Source organism: Diabrotica undecimpunctata, chromosome 3 (assembly GCF_040954645.1).
Source record: "Diabrotica undecimpunctata isolate CICGRU chromosome 3, icDiaUnde3, whole genome shotgun sequence".
NCBI lineage: Eukaryota > Metazoa > Arthropoda > Insecta > Coleoptera > Chrysomelidae > Diabrotica > Diabrotica undecimpunctata.
Genome location: NC_092805.1, coordinates 167,310,964 through 167,332,332, shown reverse-complemented (window position 1 = coordinate 167,332,332; position 21,369 = coordinate 167,310,964). Strand labels below are relative to the sequence as shown.

The window sequence follows — 21,369 nt, the reverse complement described above, 5'->3', positions numbered from 1 at the left end:
TCCTGCTTTAAGTAACTCTACAGCTATATTGCCAGGTCCTGCAGATCGCCCGTTTTTTATTTTAATTAACGCAGTACGGACCTCGTTGTTAATAGTATTAATGTTACTATTTGTTTGTCTCTCCATACTGTATTCCTCTCCCATATATTCCAATCTGGACTCTTAGAGTAAATTTTTATAGTGATTTTCCCACTTTGCTGTACGAATTAAGTTGCTTAAGGAGTTATGGGTATTTTTATTTAGATAAGTGAGATTTATGCATGCTTCCGTAGTCTGAGAACCACCAATTAAATTTTCAACTTGGACACATTTTTTTAAGGATTTTGGCTTATACTTACCTTATAAATGGTAACATACATTCTTCTTAATGGTGTTATATTTTAATTAAATTGGGATACTATTCTTAAAGATCAATCTTAGTTTTCATTATGCTGCCTAATCCAAGTATTGTGATATTATGGAGACATCTGATGTAGATGTGTGGTTAGAACATTTTAATTTATTCCTTCCTAAATAGACTTAACATATTGTTGAAATGATACGTCTATGGGTAATAAAACTACATTATTCGTTACAAAATATGGATATCAGTGTCGATCTGGCACTAAAAGTATAAATATAGCAGTTCTAACCACACATCCGCCTCAGATGTTTCCCTCCATAACTCTTGTACCAACATCACCATCAACAGGATCGCCATGTAACGTGAGGGCGGTTGTAGGTAAGGTTCTTTTCAATGTTAAGTAGTTAAAAGAGAATAAATTGGGGTTTTGGAACAGTAAAGATGCGTTTCATTCTCCCTTAGCTACTTAACGTTGAAAAGAACCTTAGCTTACAGTATATTCTTCTGTGAAGTTTTCAGGTTTGATTGAAATATTAGGCAGGTATGAAATCATATAATATTGTTTTTCTTTACTTTAAAAGCTAGCCTTCATGCCAAATTGTTTCGAACACCCTATTAATATTAGACAATAGTGCAAATCAAGGATTTGTTTTTGATATAATGGAAACTACACAACTGGAAAATGATACAGCATGCATTTTAATTTTTTTAATTGATCTTCTTTACATGCCATCTCCGAGACGAAGGTTGGTAATCATCACTGCTATTCTAACTTTTTGACACTACAGCCCGAAAGAGTTCAGTTAAGCTGCATCCAAATCATTCTCTGAGGTTTCTCAGCCAAGACATTCTTCTTCTACCTATGCTGCGCTTTCCTTGAATCTTTCCCTGCATTATTAGTTTTAGCAATTCATATCTGTCACCACGTGTTATATGACCCAGATATTGTAGTTTTCTTATTTTGATGGAATCCAGTATCTTCCTGCTGTTTTCTATTCTTCTTAGTACTTCTTCATTGGTTATTCTGTCTGTCCAGGAGATTCTCAGCATTTTTAATTGATGATACCTACAGCATAAATTTCATATCCACAGGTACAGCTGAGATACTTCTACACCCAAAAATTGGTTATGGTACGTTATAAAGACAAATATCTTTAGTTATTAAGTAATATATCACATGGTTGTTGACAATAGATATTTGACGATATAACCATTCATCTGATCAAAATAAAATTATTCAAGTGTAATATTTTTGAAAATTACATTTTGGACGAAATCCCAAACACATGAAAAAAGAGAAACTATTTTCTTATCACTTTTTAATACTACAACAATACCTACTTCCGTGTGCAGATTTTAAAACTCTCTTTACTATTTAAAGCAATAGATTTGCAGAATTTCTACAATATATAGCATTTTCCACTGTAGTAGAAAATAAATGCCAAATCTGTTTTCTTATTTTTGTAGCTAATGTATACATTTAGAGGGAATTTGGGAAAAGTCGAAAAGACGAAATCTTTTTCAATCAATTTCAACTATCAGAACTATCTTACAATTTTATAATAACTTTATATAAAAAATAATGTCCAAAACGCATAAGTACATGTTGATTCTGAACAAATACAAGTAAATGGATTCATTTTAAACAATGTTTTTAAATTAAGCAGTAATATTTTAATATAGGTAATAAGTAATAAATTATTAATACGATTTTCGACAAGGAAAGCCAAAAATGCCACCCATTTATTTACGCCATGTTTTATGTGACGTATAAACTGACGTATGACGTGTTGTATTAATTCTAGTAAACTAAACTGTATGCTATTTCACAAAGTTCATCCATTTAAAGTTTTATAAACAGTTTTGGTTATTTAAAGTATTATAAACATAGACATAATAATAAGACTGACTGCTGCAATACAGTGGGGTTCCCGCAGTGTGACAGATAAAACTGACGCATCTCTGTCTAATGGACCAGATTTTTTGACCAAAAAATGTGACCTTCTCATTGGTCATTTGGTCCATAAACCTGGCAAATTAGAAAGAGATGCAGAGACTGCTTTGCGTCAGTTTTCTCTGTCGCACTGGGAGAATGGGCTGGTATTGCAACGAGCAGTCTATCTTGTATTATTTATGTCTATGGTCATAAAAAGCTTTTGTGATCATTATTTAGAAGATATTGTTCCAAAACTTTTGTATCTGCCACCAAAATAATCTTAAAAAACAAATTTGTATGGTATTGCAATAACATCACATCAGCATGGCATCTACACTCCCGCCGAGTGATAGCCACTCTCTTTGGACTCTTGCGATTCATTTGAAGAGGGGAATTAGTCCACATTAACTTTTTGGTTTACATTTGGTTGTATAGCTTGGCTTTCTCCACTCTTTCCTCGTTTTGCATAAATGTATTTCCATTCTCTAACTCCTTGCAATATCATATTCCAAATAAATTCGGGAAAAGTTTAGGCACGTAATAAAAAATAATTAGAAGGTAAACCCACAATTGCCGAATTTGATCTTTTTAAATTTTTAACACAAGCTCACTTGACCATCGGCTATATTGTTGGTGATACTTATCTTCAGTCCTGACCCCTGGCGGGAGTGTATTAGTCGTCGTGATGTCCTTTATGGTCTATATCTGGTTACTTTTTTTAATTCATGCATTTATCTTTTGCATATTCCTGTAATTTGGTCGATCTTCCTCTTGATCTTCAGCTTTCTACTTTTCCTTTGATGAATTTCTCCACGTTTTCTGTGTCTGATCCCGTAATTATTATTTCAGACCATTTACTGATATGCCCATCCTTCAAGCACTTTTTGCATAATATGATCGCCATATATATTACATATCCGTGGAGACGGTAATATACATCCTTGTCAGACACTTTGTTCTGAATAAAATTACTTGGAAAATGTCGTGCACTTTTACTGATCCAGTAGTGTGTTTGTATAGTTCAGTTATCATTGAAATCAGTTGTAGTACAGCTACTTCTTTTAGTATCCGCCATAAGTTCTGTCATTTGAACCTGCCATGAAACCTAAAGCTAAGCTTAAGATTACATATTATCAAATTGACTTAAAGTAGCTGGCATAATGACAATCCATTTTGAAAAGCTTGACAAATCTGGCTAATTACTTTTAGCAATCGAGTTAATTTTACATTGGAGAAAAGTGAACCAGTTTTATAAGATGGGCAGTGTACATAAAACTATTACTTTTCATAATCATTTGACCATCCAAAGGACTGTCGTCTTGGAATCATGCATCAATCTTGAAAAAAACATTATAGATACATGTATTTTGTCTGCTGATCGATTTTGTACTATAATTTCATTTTAGTCTTTCTTATATTTACCTTTAAAATCCTTGTTGAACCTTGGCATCCCTTAAAAGACCTTCCATATTCAAGACCAATATTCTCCATGCGCTTATTTCCAGTACCTGTAGATCTGCTTCTATATCTGTCAAGAACCTTTTTGTCTTCCTCTTTTATTCTTAAGACATGCCCTAACAGTCTCAATCTGTTGATTTTAATTCTTTTTGATATTTAGTTTGGTTTGGTTGATTTTATTGTTCATATAATTTTTTTGTATCGACAAAAGAACCAACATGTACACATTCTGGAATAGCTTAAATGATTGATCCATTTGTCTTTGGAAAATTGCTGATACTGTCAAATATATTGTTTTTGAAAAATGCTTCTTTATCTGCAGATACACTTCATCCTATATCTATGTCAGCTGCATATGCTCTTACTAAATATTGAAGTTTACCAAGCATTCCTGGAATTCCAAAAATCTGCGTTGTATTGTAAAGGGCCTTCCTTTTATGCTACCACAAACAACTTTAAAATCAATAAAGAAATGGCATGTGGCAATACCACATTTCTTTGTCTTTTCGAGTATTTGTCTTGGTGTTTTATTCTTAAGTGAATATATTCCTTAAAATTTATTGCTAAACCTTTTTCTGGGAAAAATAAATGCAGGTAGTACAAAAGCACCAATTGCATTCATTGAACATACAACTGTTAAATGCTGACCTCATTCCGCACTGCTCAGTGCTCCAACTTGTTTCCGTCCCTTGGTTGCAAACACTTGTTGAGGCCTTGTTTGAACAGTACTAAGACCTGATTCATCAACGTTGAATATATTTTCGGATTCAAAATTATATGTATCTAAAACTTTTGCTAAAGAGATAAATTATGCTTTAATATTGTTCTTATTAAATGCTTGTACTCGCGTGAGAGATGTATTTTCTGGTGTTCTGAGTAAAATGGTACTATTTCTTTTTAAAAAACCCCTCACCCACTTCCATCCAGCAAGACGAATCGTTTTGTTGAATTTGTGTTTGATGTTATTTCTCTCAGCAAGTTCGAAAATTAATCGTCTCAAATTTAGCGTTGTTAGACCAAAAAATCTTGTTTCCTGGTTGTTAGTTACATGAGTAACTAACTCTTGCTCAAGATGAGGAGGTATCGTAATTCTTCGACCACCCAAATCTCCTTTTCTTCCACGGGAGTTGTTTGCAAAACGTCTACGGAGTGTCGTAGCCGGAACATTAAAAGATTTTTTATATCACTAATGTAGTCCCAAGAACAGAATATGTAAAGGAACATTCAAATTAAGAGGGAATGGCGGCATTTTAAGAAAAATCTAGAATATCTTGTAGATTGTTTACAACATAAGAATAATTCTTTCTAGGATGTTAATAAATCTTAAATATGTTCTTGATAGTAGTCTTTACTTTCGACTTTTTCCCATCTTCAGTATTTAGGAAAGCTAGATGTGATAAAAGAATTAAAACAATAATTTTGCTATGTATAACATGTAGAACATAACCGACTTAATTTTCAAAGCAAAATACCAAGATGTAAATGTTTATTATAAAACAGTATTTTTGTCGTAGACGTACACTGAAATAAAAGAATCTTTGATGTACTGCCTTGGTTTTTATTTATCATCCATTTATTTTGTAACGATAAGACTACCAAAGAGAATTGAAATACTATTATAAAAATAATACCTCAATCAATCATGGGAGCTTATCGTCTATGCTTCGCCTAGCCCAGTATCTCAAGTGTGAGTTCGTCTTGTCTTAAACTAGGAATTAAACCATGAACCCTTAGTTGATAGCAAATAAAACAATTATTTAACTAATCATATTTGTTAAAAATGTGACGAAAAAACAATTAACTCTGCCAAGGCTTTACAATAAATAAATTTGGCGATACTTATGGCATCGATGGGTGATTGTGTGGCCTCCCAATTAAATGGTTAGGACCTCCTTAATTTACTGAATGTAATATAAAGTAATAACTGGTTTATTAGAGACAGACTAACAATATATACAGAACGAAGCATAGGGGATTACCAGTACCGTTTTAGAAAAGGAAGATCCACGATAGATACTATACATACGCTAATTCAAGTTATAGAGAAAACATACGAGTACGACGGAGAAACACATATACTTTTCCTAGACCACAGGAATTATAAACAAGAATGCAGTACAAATAATAGGATATGCGGACGACATAACCATAGTAGCAACAGATTCGGTTCGGACCACAATCCTGTTATCGGTAAAATCTCAATTAAACTGAAGAAAATCAAACACAGAGAGAAGATAAAACCTAGCCTCGAAAAACTTAAGATCCAGTAGTACAGACAGAGATAGAGAAAATAATCAATGATACACTTAAAGAAAAATTCAGTGAAGCACTTGCGGTAACAGAAGAATCAATAGAAAGTATTTGGCACACCTTCAAAACAACAATCACAACTATACAAACAGAACAACTATAAGACAACACAAGAAAAACAAAGAATACATGGATGACAGAATAAATCCTAGAACTGATGGACGTAAGATCTTACAAAAATCTCAATGAAGTAAAATATAAAGAAACCCAGAGAACCAGCCCAGAAAATGTAGGAAATATATGGGAAAATACATCGAAGAACTGTTTGATGACGAGAGAACAGAACCATAAATGAATATAGTACAATACACAATACTTGATATATTAAATCGTATGACAGCAGAAATGTCAATAAAAAGAGGAGTTCTCCAGAGCTGTGTACTTTCTCCACTATTGTTTAATATATATTCCGAAAAGATCTTTCAAAATGCCCTCGAAAATATTGAAGAAGGAATAAAAATCAACGGAAATATGTAAACAACTAAGATATGCGGACGACACCGTTAGTATTGCGGACATGCTGAGGGTTTGCAACGACTTTTGAATGCCATAACCATAGAGGGTGATAGCTTGGGGCTGAATATAAACACAAATAAAACAAAAGTAATGACCGTTACACGTGCACCAAATGCCGACATTAATATTCGTATCTACAACAAACAGATAGAACCCGTACAAAAAATCCAGTATCTTGATTGCTGAATAGCAAACGATCTTGACTACGAAGTTGAAATACGTGCTTGTATATATATTACAGGTATATTATGCTAGGTCCGCTTTTCAAAGAATGAAAAAATTCCTAATAAACTCTACCTTATTGTTGGATATCCGAAAAAAATTTATAAAAATATTCATTCATTCCATATTGCTATACGGAGTGGAATCGTGGAGTCTTGGAATCATAAGTATGAGACGTGTAGAAGTCTTTGAGATGTGGGTTTTTCGAAGGATGAAGATCTTTTGGACAGAGAATGGGGACTGAGAGAGAACTCCTAAATTCAAACTCCAACTACCTACGACTGATAATGGAGGGGAAAGTGGAAGGAAGAAGAAAATGCTCCTGGCTGAAAAATGTAAGAGACAGGACAGGCATAGACACACATTCGATACTAAGAACAGCTCAAGATACAGAGCAATTTGCTGTAGTTATAGCCAACATTCATTAATGAAGAGGGCACCTTAACAAGAAGCAACAGATAAAAAGGCATTAAAGATAATCTTCAAAGAAATAGAAAACGAAGGACTGGAAATAAATAAAAATAAAACAAAATACATGAAAGTAAGAAAAAGAAGAAACAATAAGAAAGAACTGATAATAAATAAAGCGGGAAAATAAAGAGTTCTATACACAAAAATGAAAATCTACAAAACGACAATAAGACCAATAGTAGTATATCCAGCAGAAACATTTACAGTAACAGCAAGAGAAGATGAGCAATTGAAAGTTTTTGAGAGAACGATTATCAAGTCCTAATTTGTCATAAAGTTATGAAGACTGCCAAAATTTTTCAATGTTTTCCCAAATAATGTATCTACTACCAGTTTGTTTCTTTTTGTAAGAGATTTAATATATTTTAAATAGATAAAAATTAATGTTCTGAAACAATTCTGTTACAAGCTATGAAAAATCCAAATTATTTGATCAAATCATTGTTTTGCAAATTTCACTGTAGAATGTGCACTTGCAGTAAAAGGAACATATTTAAGTCATCAATGCCTAGAATACATCTCAAAAAATGACTGAAAATACCATTTCTTAATTTTTTAGTAGCAAATTGTGTAACAGCATATCCAAATATTATTACAAGTAAGATAGTTAATGGTAAATTATGAAAGATAATGAATTTGTCCCATTTTAAGTTTTATTTAACCAAATATTTTAATTTAAAAAATGTATTTTGCAGGTGACTTGTGATTTGGAAATAAAAAAAAACTAAAACACAAAGTTTATTTTACTATTCGAAGTACATTTTTAATAAGACAATTAATAATGAGTAAAAAAGTAAATAAAATAATTCAAATAAATTTGTTTTAATCAGTTTCCAGATGAAATGTTTCAAAAAAATCATAAAAACTTCCAATGTGTAAAATTCACAAAGGTTTAAGTTTATTTAAACATCATAACCAAAAATATTAATATAATATTCTAAAAAATGTTTTTAATGCTTAATAAATAGTTTACGGAACATCACTAAATAGAAAACACTTTAGTCCAGAGCTAAGAAAATTGGCACATTTACTAAATAATTCTAACAATCATCAATCTTCATTCTTATAAGTAACAACGGTTTCCATTTTGTGAATATTCGTAGAAAACGATCTCATCTTAACACTTTGTGCATTCTTAATATTAGCTGGCTCCGCTTCGGCCCATTCTTTTGGTAACTCCACGTCAGGTTTAGTGTAGACCTGTATATCAAAGCTACATAAACAGTCCAATAGAGGTAAGTAGGCCACCGAAGACGCTATTTGTTTAAGTACATCACGGATTTCATTTTTAATTTGTTTTAGAGGTTTTTCGGATATTTTATCTGGGTTCGTAAGAGTGTCTTCTTCATATTCAACTTTAAAATCCCATCGCTCCATCACATCTAGTGTTTTTACATTTGTTACCACTAGTGCTATTTTGTTGACTGTCCTATCTACTAACCAACCTAAAATGAACATTTTGATATGCTAAATAACATATAAATACTTCAAAGTTTGCTGTTAAACTCTAATTAGCTAATAGTGTATTTATCTTACAAATATTATATTGAAATTATAAATAAAACTACACTAATAAAACGCTGATATAACTAAATAAAACCTCATGCTGACTTACCTTTTAGTTGATCCAAAGTCGTTGACAAAAATTCCTTAATCTTGTTGTCAGTGGACATAAGAATAGTAAGTCCATAATTCTCTTCAGATTTAAAATTTTCGGGTGGATACAGTCCTCGTTGAAATAAAATAGAATTTATCCCATAATCTACAAAAAAACCACTATACATAACCTTAAAAATTTCTGAAATAATTACTTACTTAGATAATCGCAGACTATATCAGCTGATCCCTTTACGGTGATAGCAGATTTACTTTTCTGCGCGGCAGCAGTCATTTCTAGTTTCTATTTGACTTTTTATTATGTAAAATATGAAAAAACCAGAGGGTATTAACAAATTTTTAGAATTCAAAATTTTACCGTTTTTCCTCAACACATCAAATCAAATCAATACTAAATGACAGCTGACATGAAAAAGTGGACTGTGACTCGAAATGAATAGAATCATAAAATTGGTAGTAAAAACATTATAGATTTTTGATGAAAGTAAATAAATACTAATATGATAGATAGGAAGTTGATTGTAGATTATTATAAAATTAAGTAGTTGTTTGTAGGGTCAAATAATTAAAAAAACAATTTAATTATTCTGAGCGTGGCGCCACCTAATAGCCAACTGCCAGATGATGCATTACCCTAGAATAACAGAGACACATAGAAGCGACACAGCGGTCCAAAAGCGGGTACCATTTTTGTATACGCATGCCCGATTCTGGTTGTATTACTGTCAAAAACACGTGCTTATTCTTTAATTCTGGTTGTATTCGATAGTCCGTAGGCGTCTATGGTAAATACTCGACGCAACAAGTGCATTTGACCATTTATATAATTTATTTATAGTTAAAAGGTTATAGTTATAGTTTATAGTTAAATATATAAGTTTATAGTTATAGTTTATAGTTAAAAGTTTAATTTATATTTAAAATGGCTGGATATATTTGTGCGATTCGCGGATGTTCATCTGTGACAGGAAAAGGAATAAGTTTATTTAGATTTCCTAAGAATAATAACAGGTAATTACTATTGCTTTGTAATTATTATTAGTTATTACTAATTACATAATAGTATTGGTTTGACTTTCGAACAGTAAGCCGACGCCGACGTGTCTGTCCGAGCTATAAAAAAATAAACTTTGGTCTGCCAAGGGATACCTAGTTCAAACTGAAAACATTAAATTTGGTGACAGTGCTTTTTCTTTTATTGAAAGACGCAAGTCTCCGAAGGCTAGGTCAAAAAATCAACAGATGGTGGCCAAATGTCGGCGCGCTCGAAGACAATAACAATACGAATATAGTATTTTTAAGAAATAAAAATATATAGAGGGTTTTATACACGGGAATATTTGATTTAAGAGCGTAGGCGCAAAATTTGGGGCAAATGTTTTTTAAATGTATTCATTTTTTTCGAATCCTGAAAAAACTAATAAGTATTTTTGAAAAATTTAAAAGCAGAATGAAAGACCACATTATTACTGAGGGCCAAAAGTCCCCGAAAACTTTTATAATGTTTATTTTAATAAGTTACAGGGGTGAAAAAAAAGAGAAAATTTAGTGTGATTTTTAATTTTAAATATCTCATTCAAAAAAACTTTTTGTTTATTCTAAGGGACTTTCGGCCCTCGGTAATAATGTAATCTTTCATTCTGTGTTTAAATTTTACAAAAATATTTGTTAGTTTTCTCAGGATTCCAAAAAAATGTTAAAAAGCATTGGCCTGAAATTTTGCGTCTACGCTCTTAAACGAAACAAAGAAATTACTAAAATGCTCAAACTAAAAATTGTTGGAAACATAATTAGACCGATAATTGGGAAAATCTTAAAATTCCAACAGAACAAGACTTCAAAATTGCAAAAACATGGTTGCAAATAAACAAACTTACATTAAATTATGAAAAAACTAAATAGGTACTCATCTACTTTTTGCTATATACAAAAGTTTTCTGCCAATTTTTAATTCGTTAAATATAAATAAAAAAGATCAAATATATGGATCGAAATACATAAAATATTTAGGAGTTTTAAATGGGAATTACAAATAAAAAATATTAAAACTTTATTTGTTGTATATCTCAATATTTAGTGACACTTTTGTGACTTCATCAGGAGAAAACTGAAAATTTATTAAGATTAGATATTGACAAAAGTTAAATATTTCATTACTTACAATATACTTAGAATATACTAATACCATAGAATAACAGTGCTAATACTCTTATAATTGTAAGTAATAAAGTATTATTTATAAATACAGACAAAGTTCTTTGTTTAAAATTTGTTCTGTTAAAAATTTGTAGTGCCAAAGTGTGGATAGAAGCTTGCAGACGAGAAGATTTGTTATTCAAAATGGATTCACTTTATAATAATTATAGGATTTGTGAACTGCATTTTGAAGATAATGTTATTGTAAAAGGAAATAGAAGAAAAACATTGGCGCATGACGCAGTACCTTCAATATTTTCATATAATACGATTCATAACGATAATTAAATGCAATCATTTTTTTTTTCAATCAGTTTTTTTGAATGAGATATTTCAAATTAAAAATCACACTAAATTTTCTCTTTTTCTTTCACCCCTGTAACTTATTAAAATAAATATTATAGAAGTTTTCAGGGACTTTCGGCCCTCAGTAATAATGTAGTCTTTCACTCTGCGTTTAAATTTTTCAAAAATACTTATTAGTTTTTTCAGGATTCGGAAAAAATGAATGCATTTAAAAAACATTGGCCCGAAATTTTGCGCCTACGCTCGAAGAATTTATATTGTGTGATATGCCCACTGACTATTAATTTTCTGGTTGTTAGCTGTCATTGGCGGCTTGGCCACGTAACTTCAAAGAGCTGTCGCTTCTCTGTGTTGGGTTTTTCTCTGGCATTACTTTCTCCTTGGAAACGCTTCAAACGAAACGTCACTTTAACAGGGTTGCCATATCAATTACTTTGTACAACACTTTATCAGATTACAACAAAATTTAATAAGAATGTTTGAATTTTGAACTGACCATGCTGAAACTTACAGAATAGTAGATATAACTGTATCTTTTGTTTTGAAAGTACGAAGTCATAAAATTTACAATTTACAAGTAATATATCTATAATAAACCTATTTAGTTTTTAAAAACCTATTTACACGTTGTTAGTTAATTATTTTAGTATTTATAAAGAATAGTGTTCCTTGCATAACGTATTAGTGGTAATTTTTATATAATGATTCATATTTAATATTATTTTTGTAGAATTTATTGACTATATCAGGATTAAGAAAAGATCTAGTGGGATTTTCATCCCACTAAATGTTGGAAGGTTGTAATTGTAATGTATGGAAGCTTTCTTTTGTCAGCATAGGAATGCAATTCTAGTAGGTTTCCTCTTTTTCTTCTTGAAATCTTTGAAAATTTACATCTCCTTCCTCATATTCTTGGCTTTCTTGTTCATAGTAAGCGTAATCTGGGTATGTGTCATATATACTTCATCTAATTTACTTACCGTTACACGTCATCCGCGTCATAGCCCTTGAGGTCACATGATACCAGCATGAAATATATAGGCGGTAGGTGTGTTCTTTTTTAGAATCACTTTGCCGAGTACAGTGGCATTACAGCCACTAGACATATTTTATTATATAGGCGTAGAAATAATATTTAAAGATTTCTATTAATGTTAACTTAAAGAAATACACAATAATATGTTCTATTTAATTTGTATAAATGTATTATAAAGCGTTTTTATGAAGAACATTTGTTCGGAATACACTGTAACTGACGCTGTATCTTTATATGACACATACAAGCGACTCAAATTGTTGTTAACAAGATTATTTTTTAACTCTTGTTTTGTTTCTATTGACTTACATTAAATATTAATTTGTTTTGTTGTATAATCCACTTTTGCAATAATTATGTGACCTATTTGATTTAAAATGGATTCAGGATTTTTTTATACTTTGGCAACTATGTCAACTTTGATCTCTGTCAACGATAATGACGTGCAACGGTATGTAAATTAGATGGACTGTACCTTCATCGTAATTACTTTCCTCTTGTTGTTTGATGTTAAAGAGCTCTTCTACGGTGAATTGGGGGCTGGCTGTTTGTTTGGCGCGTGGATACGCTTATGGGTGTTGGCTACCCAAGTACCCGCCTACACTCTCGTACTCGCTTAACTTCGATCAACTTCGCGAGTAGTATAGTGGCGGCTTTAGATAATGAATCATTTTTTCAAAGGCGTAACTTTGATTATTTGGTATATTATATTCCGATTGACACAGCAGAGCAGTAAAATATTGTACACAAGATACCTTCGCTTTCTTGGTCTTCTGGTAATAAGATTAGCTGCATTAAATGGTTAAGAGTATTTGATAAAATTACTCTCTACACAATTTGGCAACTCAGCCAATGGATTTAACGATAGAAAACTGTAATTTATGTTAGGGTTTGAAAATATTACAGAGTCATCAAGTAGAAATCTACAATTAAGTTGAATATTTAACCACAGCAACATGCCGCAGTAGAGACATCTCTAGGATCAGAAACAAATTAATTGAGGGTGATCAACCAATCATTCAATTCCAAAACGCTGATATGAATCGTGAAAAGAAACCTTTTAACAAGCTCACGGTAGCGGTCGACTTGCTCGGTCTCTCGGTGCCTAACGAAGTGAATTACGAATGTCACTGATGCTCAATTGTTTTTATCCAATATTTACTTTTATTTTTATAGTTTTTTTGAAGATGCATTTTTATATTTTTTGGGTCGGTTTAAGGGAATTTAATATCATAGTACATTCATAAAATATTTGCACGAAAGATAGATGGCACTTGAATTTGTAGGTATGCAAATATACAAAATAATAAAATAATAACAAATTCAGTTTGTTTTTTAGATTTTGTTTCGTAATTAAAAACGTAATAAAGGTAAATAAATATAAAAAATTAATAATAATTATTTAAGAATTATTCTTAAAACAGAAATGTTTCTGTTTTAAGAAAGAAAAAAATCCTGAGAAAACTAATATTTATATTTGAAAAATTTAAAGGATGAAATGAAATATTACATTATTACCGAGGCTGAAAGTCCCTGAAAACTTCTATAATGTTTATTTTAATAATTTGCAGGGGTGAAAAGACAAGAGAAAATTTAGTATGACTTTTAATTTCAAATATCTCATTCAAAAGAAAGTTTTTGGTTATTCTTAGGAACTGTCGGTCCTCGGTAACAATGCAATCTTTCATTCTGCATTTAAGTTTTAAAAAAATACTTATTAGTTTTCTCAGTATTCGAAAAAAGTGAACATATTTAAAATACATTGAACATTTTGACAGGCGGCATTTTGCGCCTATGCCCTTAAGAAAGACTAAAGGGCTTCGCAGAAGAAAATGTAACACGTTTCTTTAGTTTGCTTGAACCCGCTCTGTAGAACATTAAATTTAATCCAGCGAGACCCTACAACGTTGATGAAACGGGAATAACAGTTAGATGGTGCTCCTCTCGGATTCATAGCATCAGTCTGGATTCAACAACATATTTATATTCACATAGTGGACTAAACATTTTATTTCGCATGTGAAACCTACCGAAGATGATCCTGTAGTGCTTGCTTCGAATGGACATTACAGCCATACAAGAAATTTTGAACTGTGATGGTTGAAACAGCTAGGTCTAATCATTTGACGATTGTCTGCCTTTGTCCTTTGTCCTCATAGTTCACATAGGTTACAGACTTTGATTTAGTATTGATGTTCCATTTCAAAACATCACTTTCATTCCAAAACAGAATATTGCAGTGAATCTTATAATGTTTAAATTTTTTTACATTAATGACTGTATCAGATGGTTTGATTGTTCTAGAAGGAAGCAATATCAGAAAGTTTGGATTTGGAATAACAACAGAAAGGTAAGGTTTTAGTAGTAGAAAACACAAGAAAGAAATTAATACTTTATTATTTGGTAAAATGCTAATACTCTTTAATCCAAATTCTTTGGTGTGGTCACTGTATGTCTTCCTCGAAATTCTTCATAAAATATTTTGTATTGTACCCAATTTTCCCATTAAATTTTCATCCATTTATCTATAGAATACTCTAATGCGGCTATCCATCTGAAAATTGTAAAAATTTAAAATGAAAATTTAATATTCATGATTATAATTTGCTTTTTAATATTTAAGTTATAGATAATTAGAATAGAGTACCGTAGATTTGGACGTTTCTTTATTTTCTTTCTATAAGAAGTGAGTAGTACACACAGCTCATCTCACATACCCTTTTTTATTTGAATTAAAAGAAAGGAACCGCGAAGTACAGAAAATCGTTTACATAAATTAATTTAATCTTTATAAATGTTTTTATCTTACCTCTTTTTGTCAGCATCAGAATCTGTATGAAAATAATAGTGTTTCTTGTTAGAGTCTGGTGGTACAATTTCAAAAGCATACTTTTTAGTTCCTGATAAGTATTGTTGTACTCTGTATCCATGTAAATAAGCAACCCCTGCAACAAATAAAGACAATAGTTATTGATACCAACAAGTATTTAAAAATATATTCTCGAATAAACTGTTTAAACATACTTCATTATTTTAGAAAGTGTCTGCTGAATGGTAAGTCGTATCGTTTATTGGGTTTTACCTGTATGTAGAGCGAAAAAAGCTGAGAATTTTGGTATACTTAACTCAATATTTTAAAATTTGTCATTTAGAGGAGAGGTAGGTACAGTGAGACGGTCGGAACACTGAGACAAACGCGGTAGAGCTTACCACGTTCGGTATTATAAGGTAGAACTAAACGAACATGCCTATTACCACCTTAAAGTGAAGCAGACAAGAAACCCAAGATTCAACAAGAAATGTTTTAGTTATCGCTGGTCATTTGAAGTGAGTGCATCGTAGTAAATATACCGTATCCACGTGGCCGCTGTTTTCACGAAAATTGAAGTTTCTTAGACAAGGTAGGTTATTCTAACTACAAAGTAAACCATTTTACGAAACAATTAAATTAAAACAAACGATTTTTGTACATATTTTATTAGTTTTTTCATATATTTTTATTAACGATTTTTTAAGGAACAGTGAGACAACACAGCAGATGGAACAGTGAGACGCGTCTCACTGTTCCTTTACTGTCTCACTGTTCCGTTATAGTTGTATAAGCCAGGTCATTTGCAAAATAATTTCTCTTACAGAACGAAGATGCCAAGAAAAAATAAAACAGATCGGAAAATAGGAAGATTCTCTGAAGATATGATGAGACAGGCTGTTGAATTAGTACAAGGTGGCACTTCTATACGGCAAGCAGCACGAATAAAAGGAGTATCTTTCCAAACAGTCCACAGATATGTTAAAAAATATCAACAAGATGAGAACGTCCGTTTATGTCCTAATTACAAAGTAAAACAAATTTTTACTATCGAACAGGAGAACGACTTGTGCGAATATATAATTAAATGTTCTAAAATGTTTTATGGCCTATCAAGAGAAGATACCCGAAAACTGTCATATGAAGCCGCAGTCTACAATAACATAGTGGTTCCAGCAAACTGGCATACTTCAAAAATCGCTTCACTTGCCTGGATGAAAGGATTTCAGAAACGTCATTCCAATAATTTATCCCTCCGGACCCCAGAAGGTTGTAGTCTTGCAAGGGCAACCGGTTTCAATAAATTTAATGTTGAAATGTTTTTCAGTAAACTTGAAACCGTTTTACAGCGTTTCCCTGTGTTTGGAGATGGTAGTCGCATCTTTAATTTAGATGAGACAGGAACCGTTACCGTTCAAAAGTCCCAAAAAGTGTTTGCAGAAAGAGGTATACGACAGGTTAGTAAAGCCACAAGTGGCGAACGTGGAACACTCGTTACAACATGCTGTATTGTTGGAGCATCTGGAGTAGCTATTCCTCCTGCTCTGGTATTCCCAAGAGTACACTTTAAAGATTTTATGATAAATGGGTCGCCTCCTGGAACTTTAGGACTAGCTTCAAAAACAGGTTGGATGAATACAGAGTGCTTTGTGCAAGTTGTTAGGCATTTTATTAAGCACACTGGTAGTACTAGAGAAAACCCTTCTTTATTGCTAATGGATAATCATCAAAGTCATTTATCGATTGAGGCAATCGATTTATGTAAAAATAATGGCGTTACAATCCTGACTATACCGCCACACTGCACGAACAGATTACAGCCGTTGGACGTAGGTTTATTTAAGCCATTTCAGACTTTCTACAATGCTGCAGTAGATGCATGGATGATGAACCATCCCGGTCAAACATTTACAATTTACAACGTAGCAGCCTGTGTGGGCACAGCATATCCACGAGCAATGACGCCAGTTAACATCGCAAGCGCTTTTCGAAAATCTGGAATATTTCCATTCGATCGGCATGTCTTCGCTGAAGAAGATTTTTTGTCAAGTTTTGTGACAGATAGGCCGCTTGTTGCAGTTGAAGCTGCTGCTGAAAAGATAAGTGAATCTCCAGATGTAGAAAATCCAGGTCCAAGTCATACTGCTACTACTACTAAAACCTTTGTTAGTCCAACAGTTTTTAAGGGTTATCCTAAAGCTCCGACAAGAAAATCTGTAGAGGGCAACAAAAGACGCAAAGGAAGGACGATGATAGGAAATGGAGCTGATTAAATCTAAAGAAAAAACACCAAAACAGAAAAAAGTAGCGCGTATTAGATAGTGATTCTGACGAGCAAGACGAAAATGAGATGGAACTACAAGATTTCAGCGGAGGGGAGGATTTTATTGGTGAAGATCCAGAACCAATTATTTTCGAAGATCTTGATCGCTGTCCAAATGATGGGAATTATGTGCTCGTTGAATTCAACTCTAAGCAAAAGACATATTATGTAGGCAAAGTCTTGTCCCAAATAAAAGAAAATGATTTTAAAATATCGTTTTTGCGAAAAAGCGCTAAATGTGAAAATAGGTTCTTCTTTCCAGTTGTCCCAGATGTCTCACATGTATTAAAAAGAGACATTAAAATGATTTTGCCGCCCCCTTTAATGCAAGGGTTAACCAAGCGCCAAAGTTCGCTTTTAAAATTTGAATTAAACTTTGATAGTCTTAACGTCAAATAATGTTAATTGTTACGTCTCAGTGTTCCCACATTGAAAGGAACAGTGAGACATTTACTAATTTTTAATTTTTATATTTTTGAGGTTTTAACATTAATTTTTATGAGAAAACGACATGATTTTTCAGTTCTTATTTATATACCAAATATCATTGTACAATATAAGTTTAAAGTAGCATTTAATAAAAAAGTTATTGGCATTGAAATTTTTTCGTCTCAGTGTTCCTACCACTCCCCTACCTGGTTTTCGCAGTATACCGACGATACATTTTACTATAAGGTGTGAAAGATGTTGAAAACGAATGTCATAATACAAAAAGAACTGGATAGACTTGAGCGCTCGAATAAATTTCAAATATTTGAAATATAGTTATAGGTATATGATGTAGAGGGCAAAAAGATTTGGGAAGCACTGTTGTAAATTGTAGTATTAAAAATTATTATAAATGTCAAGAATTTGTAAAATTAAATAGGATATAATGCGTTGGATGCTGGATTGGAGGAAGTATAATGTATGTTTACTTACCAAAAGCATTTTTTGCATTAGCATCCTGATAAAAATATAAACACGCATCCTTTAGAATACAATATCTCCGACTCCAGCTCTTCCACTGTGTGCCTAATTTTACCAAATAACCAAAACAATCTGGTTCTTTAATCGAACAGGGAGGTAACATCAAATTACTTTTCGTCCTATCAAGGAAACTGTCTAAAAGCTGTTTGTTGTCTATCATCAGTTTGTTCATCTCTTCTACCCATTTTTCTTGCATACTCGAGGATTCTGCGGCTAAGTACAAGGGAACACCGTCATGTTTTTGGACTATGAACACGTGGGATTTGGAAAAGTTTTCTTGGTCGTCTACCGTTTGGATTTCTTGATCGTGTAACATTGTTACATCTACAGGGTGTTTATCCTAGAAGAAAGAAAACTATAGCACGTAGTATTCAGAAAAATGTAATATCTAATTCAAATGAGTAGACTAAAATTCACAAACAAATAGAATTATTTAAGTATTTGGGAGTACAGTAGACTCGCGATTATCCGAGCTAATTGGAACCGCGCCTATCTCGGATACCGAAATGCTCGGATAACGCGAAGATCGGGTATTTGCTTAAAATAAACGAAAAATTCAAAAGTACTGACCTATGTAATTAGTTTATTATGTACAATTAAAGTATGTAAACCTGTATACAGAGTTCATAGTTAAAATATATAGATAGGAAAACATTTACGTACTGGATTATCTTCATGTTTTACAAAAATCTTTGATCGATTTCTGCGTCAAGTTCTGGCATCTTTTTGACGCTGTTATGTTGTGCCAACGCTGAAGATGAAGGACATCGGTAGGGCTTAACTCTTTCTGTTGCTCAATATAGGCGAGGATAGTTCCAATCGCCTTCAATCCTTCGGAGTGAGATATCTTCTCGATTATCTCATCTGTGTCATCCTCAGTGACATTGTGTGGGTTGATAACCATGTCGGCGATTATATCATCAGTCAGTTCCATTCTTCATCATTTATCTACAGTTCCGTTGGTAACTGATTAGCGAGTTCTACCATTTCAGCAATACAGTTATTGTTATCTTTTCCATCACTTTTAGCTTCAATTTGCAAAAGCTTTCGCCATGGCCCATGACTTTTGCAAAGTTGTTACTCTCACATCATCCCACGCTGAAGCTATCCAATAAGACACATCCTTAACGGTGATCTTTTTAAGGGCCGCTGCCACCGTCATCCCTTATCCAACCAGGTCAATAAGACTTGGAGAAGCCTTCGACGATCTTTCCGTTTCATACCCTCTAAAACTCCTTGGTACAGAGGTTGAATGAGAGATGTGACGTTTGGTGGCAAGAAAACAGTTGTATAAAAAAAGAATAGCTTTTCATGGTAGGTTTTTCTTTTTTAAGTAGGCCTCAACAACGCAAACCAACTCGTCAAAAAACCAATCATTAAAAATTTGGAAATCCATCCACGTACTACGTTGATATCTGTACATGGTGGGTAGTTGGATTCTTTGATTTTCCAATAAGTAGAGGTCTTAATTTTAAGGATCCAGAAGAGTTGCTACACATCAAAAGAGTTACCCGGTCTTTGCTTTTTTGTATCCAGGCGCAGTTTTTCACTTTGAGCTGCCAGTGTTTTGGTTGGAAGCATTCTGAGATTGACACCCGTTTCATCACAATCGAAGATTTGATCTGACGTGAGGCCATGCTCTAAAATGAGATCTCTCAATTTAAATATTGTTCTGAAGCTATTTTCTTGTGGCATGTTAAAGTAATTACTATTTAAATGGGAATAAGCCACAATTAAAGGATCAAGTAAGTTTATTGACGTTTTAAATTCCACTGTGCAAATCGTTCTCAAAATACAAACATTAGTTTTTATAGAGATATTGTATTCTAAAGGATGCTTGTTTATATTTTTATCAGGATGCAAAAAAAAACAAAAACTAATGTTCGTATTTTAGAGTATAGGCGCAAAATTTCGTGCCAATGCTTTTTAAATGCATTCATTTTTTTCGAATCCTGAGAAAACTAATAAGTATTTTTGAAAAATTTAAACGCAGAAAGTAAGATTACATTATTACCGAGGGCATAAAGTCCCTGAAAACTTTTATAATGTTTATTTTAGTAAGTTACAGGGGTAAAAAAAAAGAAAATTAAGTGTGATTTTTAATTTCAAATATCTCATTCAAAAGAAACTTTTTGTTTATTCTAAGGGACTTTCGGCTCTCGGTAATAATGTAGTCTTTCATTCTGCGTTTAAATTTCTCAAAAATATTCATTAGTTTTCTCAGGATTCAAAAAAAATGAATGCATTTAAAAAGCATTGTCCCGAAATTTTGCGCCTACGCTCTTAAGAACGATTTCCGAAGTGGAATTTGAAATGGCAAATAACTTACTTTAACCTTTAATTGTGGCTTATTCCCATTTAAATAGTGATTACTCTCAATTTTAAATTAAACGGCTCAATTTCAAAAAAATTTTTACCCGAAATGTTCAGTTGTTGAATGCCATACCTCTTCTTCCATCTGTCGAGCCAACCATTACTTGCAGTAAAATTTTCCTCGCCATCCTTAAACCGTTTGTGAAACTCAACAACCTTAGCTTGAAGCATGAGGTAACTAACTGGACTTGGCAACCCTCGAAGATTAGAAAACTATAAAAATAAGGTTGTTTCTATTCCCCTTTCTTCAGTTTTCCGCAACAAATCACTTCCACCACTCACACTGATATTAACCCTTTGTTCAATATCTCTTCGTTTCCGTCTCCAATCTCCCACAGTCACTTCTCTAACACCTAGGTCAGCAGAAACCTTCTTTACTGACTCACACTTATCCAAGCGTTTTACAGCACTCAATTTTGTTTTGTAAGAGCATGGTACAATGTGTATTCATTGTACCATGTTGTAAGAGCTTACAGTGGAACGA

General features: G+C 32.6%; 2 protein-coding genes across 3 annotated transcripts in view; both read right to left on the bottom strand.

Annotated features, from left to right (window-relative positions):
- Positions 1 to 8,008: 8,008 nt before the first annotated feature.
- On the bottom strand, positions 8,009 to 9,435 carry mad2 (mitotic arrest deficient 2). Its single transcript, XM_072524993.1, has 3 exons — positions 9,072 to 9,435; positions 8,872 to 9,018; positions 8,009 to 8,701 (listed from the first exon to the last, which is right to left on the bottom strand). Exons 1-3 carry the CDS (start codon positions 9,145 to 9,147, stop codon positions 8,307 to 8,309), a joined length of 618 nt encoding a protein of 205 aa, XP_072381094.1. The 5' UTR covers positions 9,148 to 9,435; the 3' UTR covers positions 8,009 to 8,306.
- A 5,356-nt stretch (positions 9,436 to 14,791) lies between these two features.
- LOC140437785 (uncharacterized) overlaps positions 14,792 to 21,369 on the bottom strand; it is a 90,846-nt gene continuing 84,268 nt past the window's right edge. For both annotated transcript variants that reach the window (XM_072527509.1, XM_072527508.1), the window contains exons 21-23: positions 18,465 to 18,852; positions 15,221 to 15,356; positions 14,792 to 14,965 (exon numbers count right to left, since the gene is read on the bottom strand). In XM_072527509.1, the coding sequence (XP_072383610.1) occupies positions 14,917 to 14,965; positions 15,221 to 15,356; positions 18,465 to 18,852 (573 nt within the window). In that variant the 3' untranslated portion in view covers positions 14,792 to 14,916. The remainder of the gene's footprint in view (positions 14,966 to 15,220; positions 15,357 to 18,464; positions 18,853 to 21,369) is intronic.

Excerpts from the sequence above, each read along its gene's own strand:
- mad2 (XM_072524993.1), bottom strand. The coding sequence starts at position 9,147 with ATGACTGCTGCCGCGCAGAAAAGTAAATCTGCTATCACCGTAAAGGGA. Across the intron at positions 9,019-9,071 it reads TATAGTCTGCGATTATCTAA|ATTATGGGATAAATTCTATT; the intron begins GTAAGTAATTAT and ends GTTTTTTTGTAG. Across the intron at positions 8,702-8,871 it reads GACTTTGGATCAACTAAAAG|GTTGGTTAGTAGATAGGACA; the intron begins GTAAGTCAGCAT and ends TGTTCATTTTAG.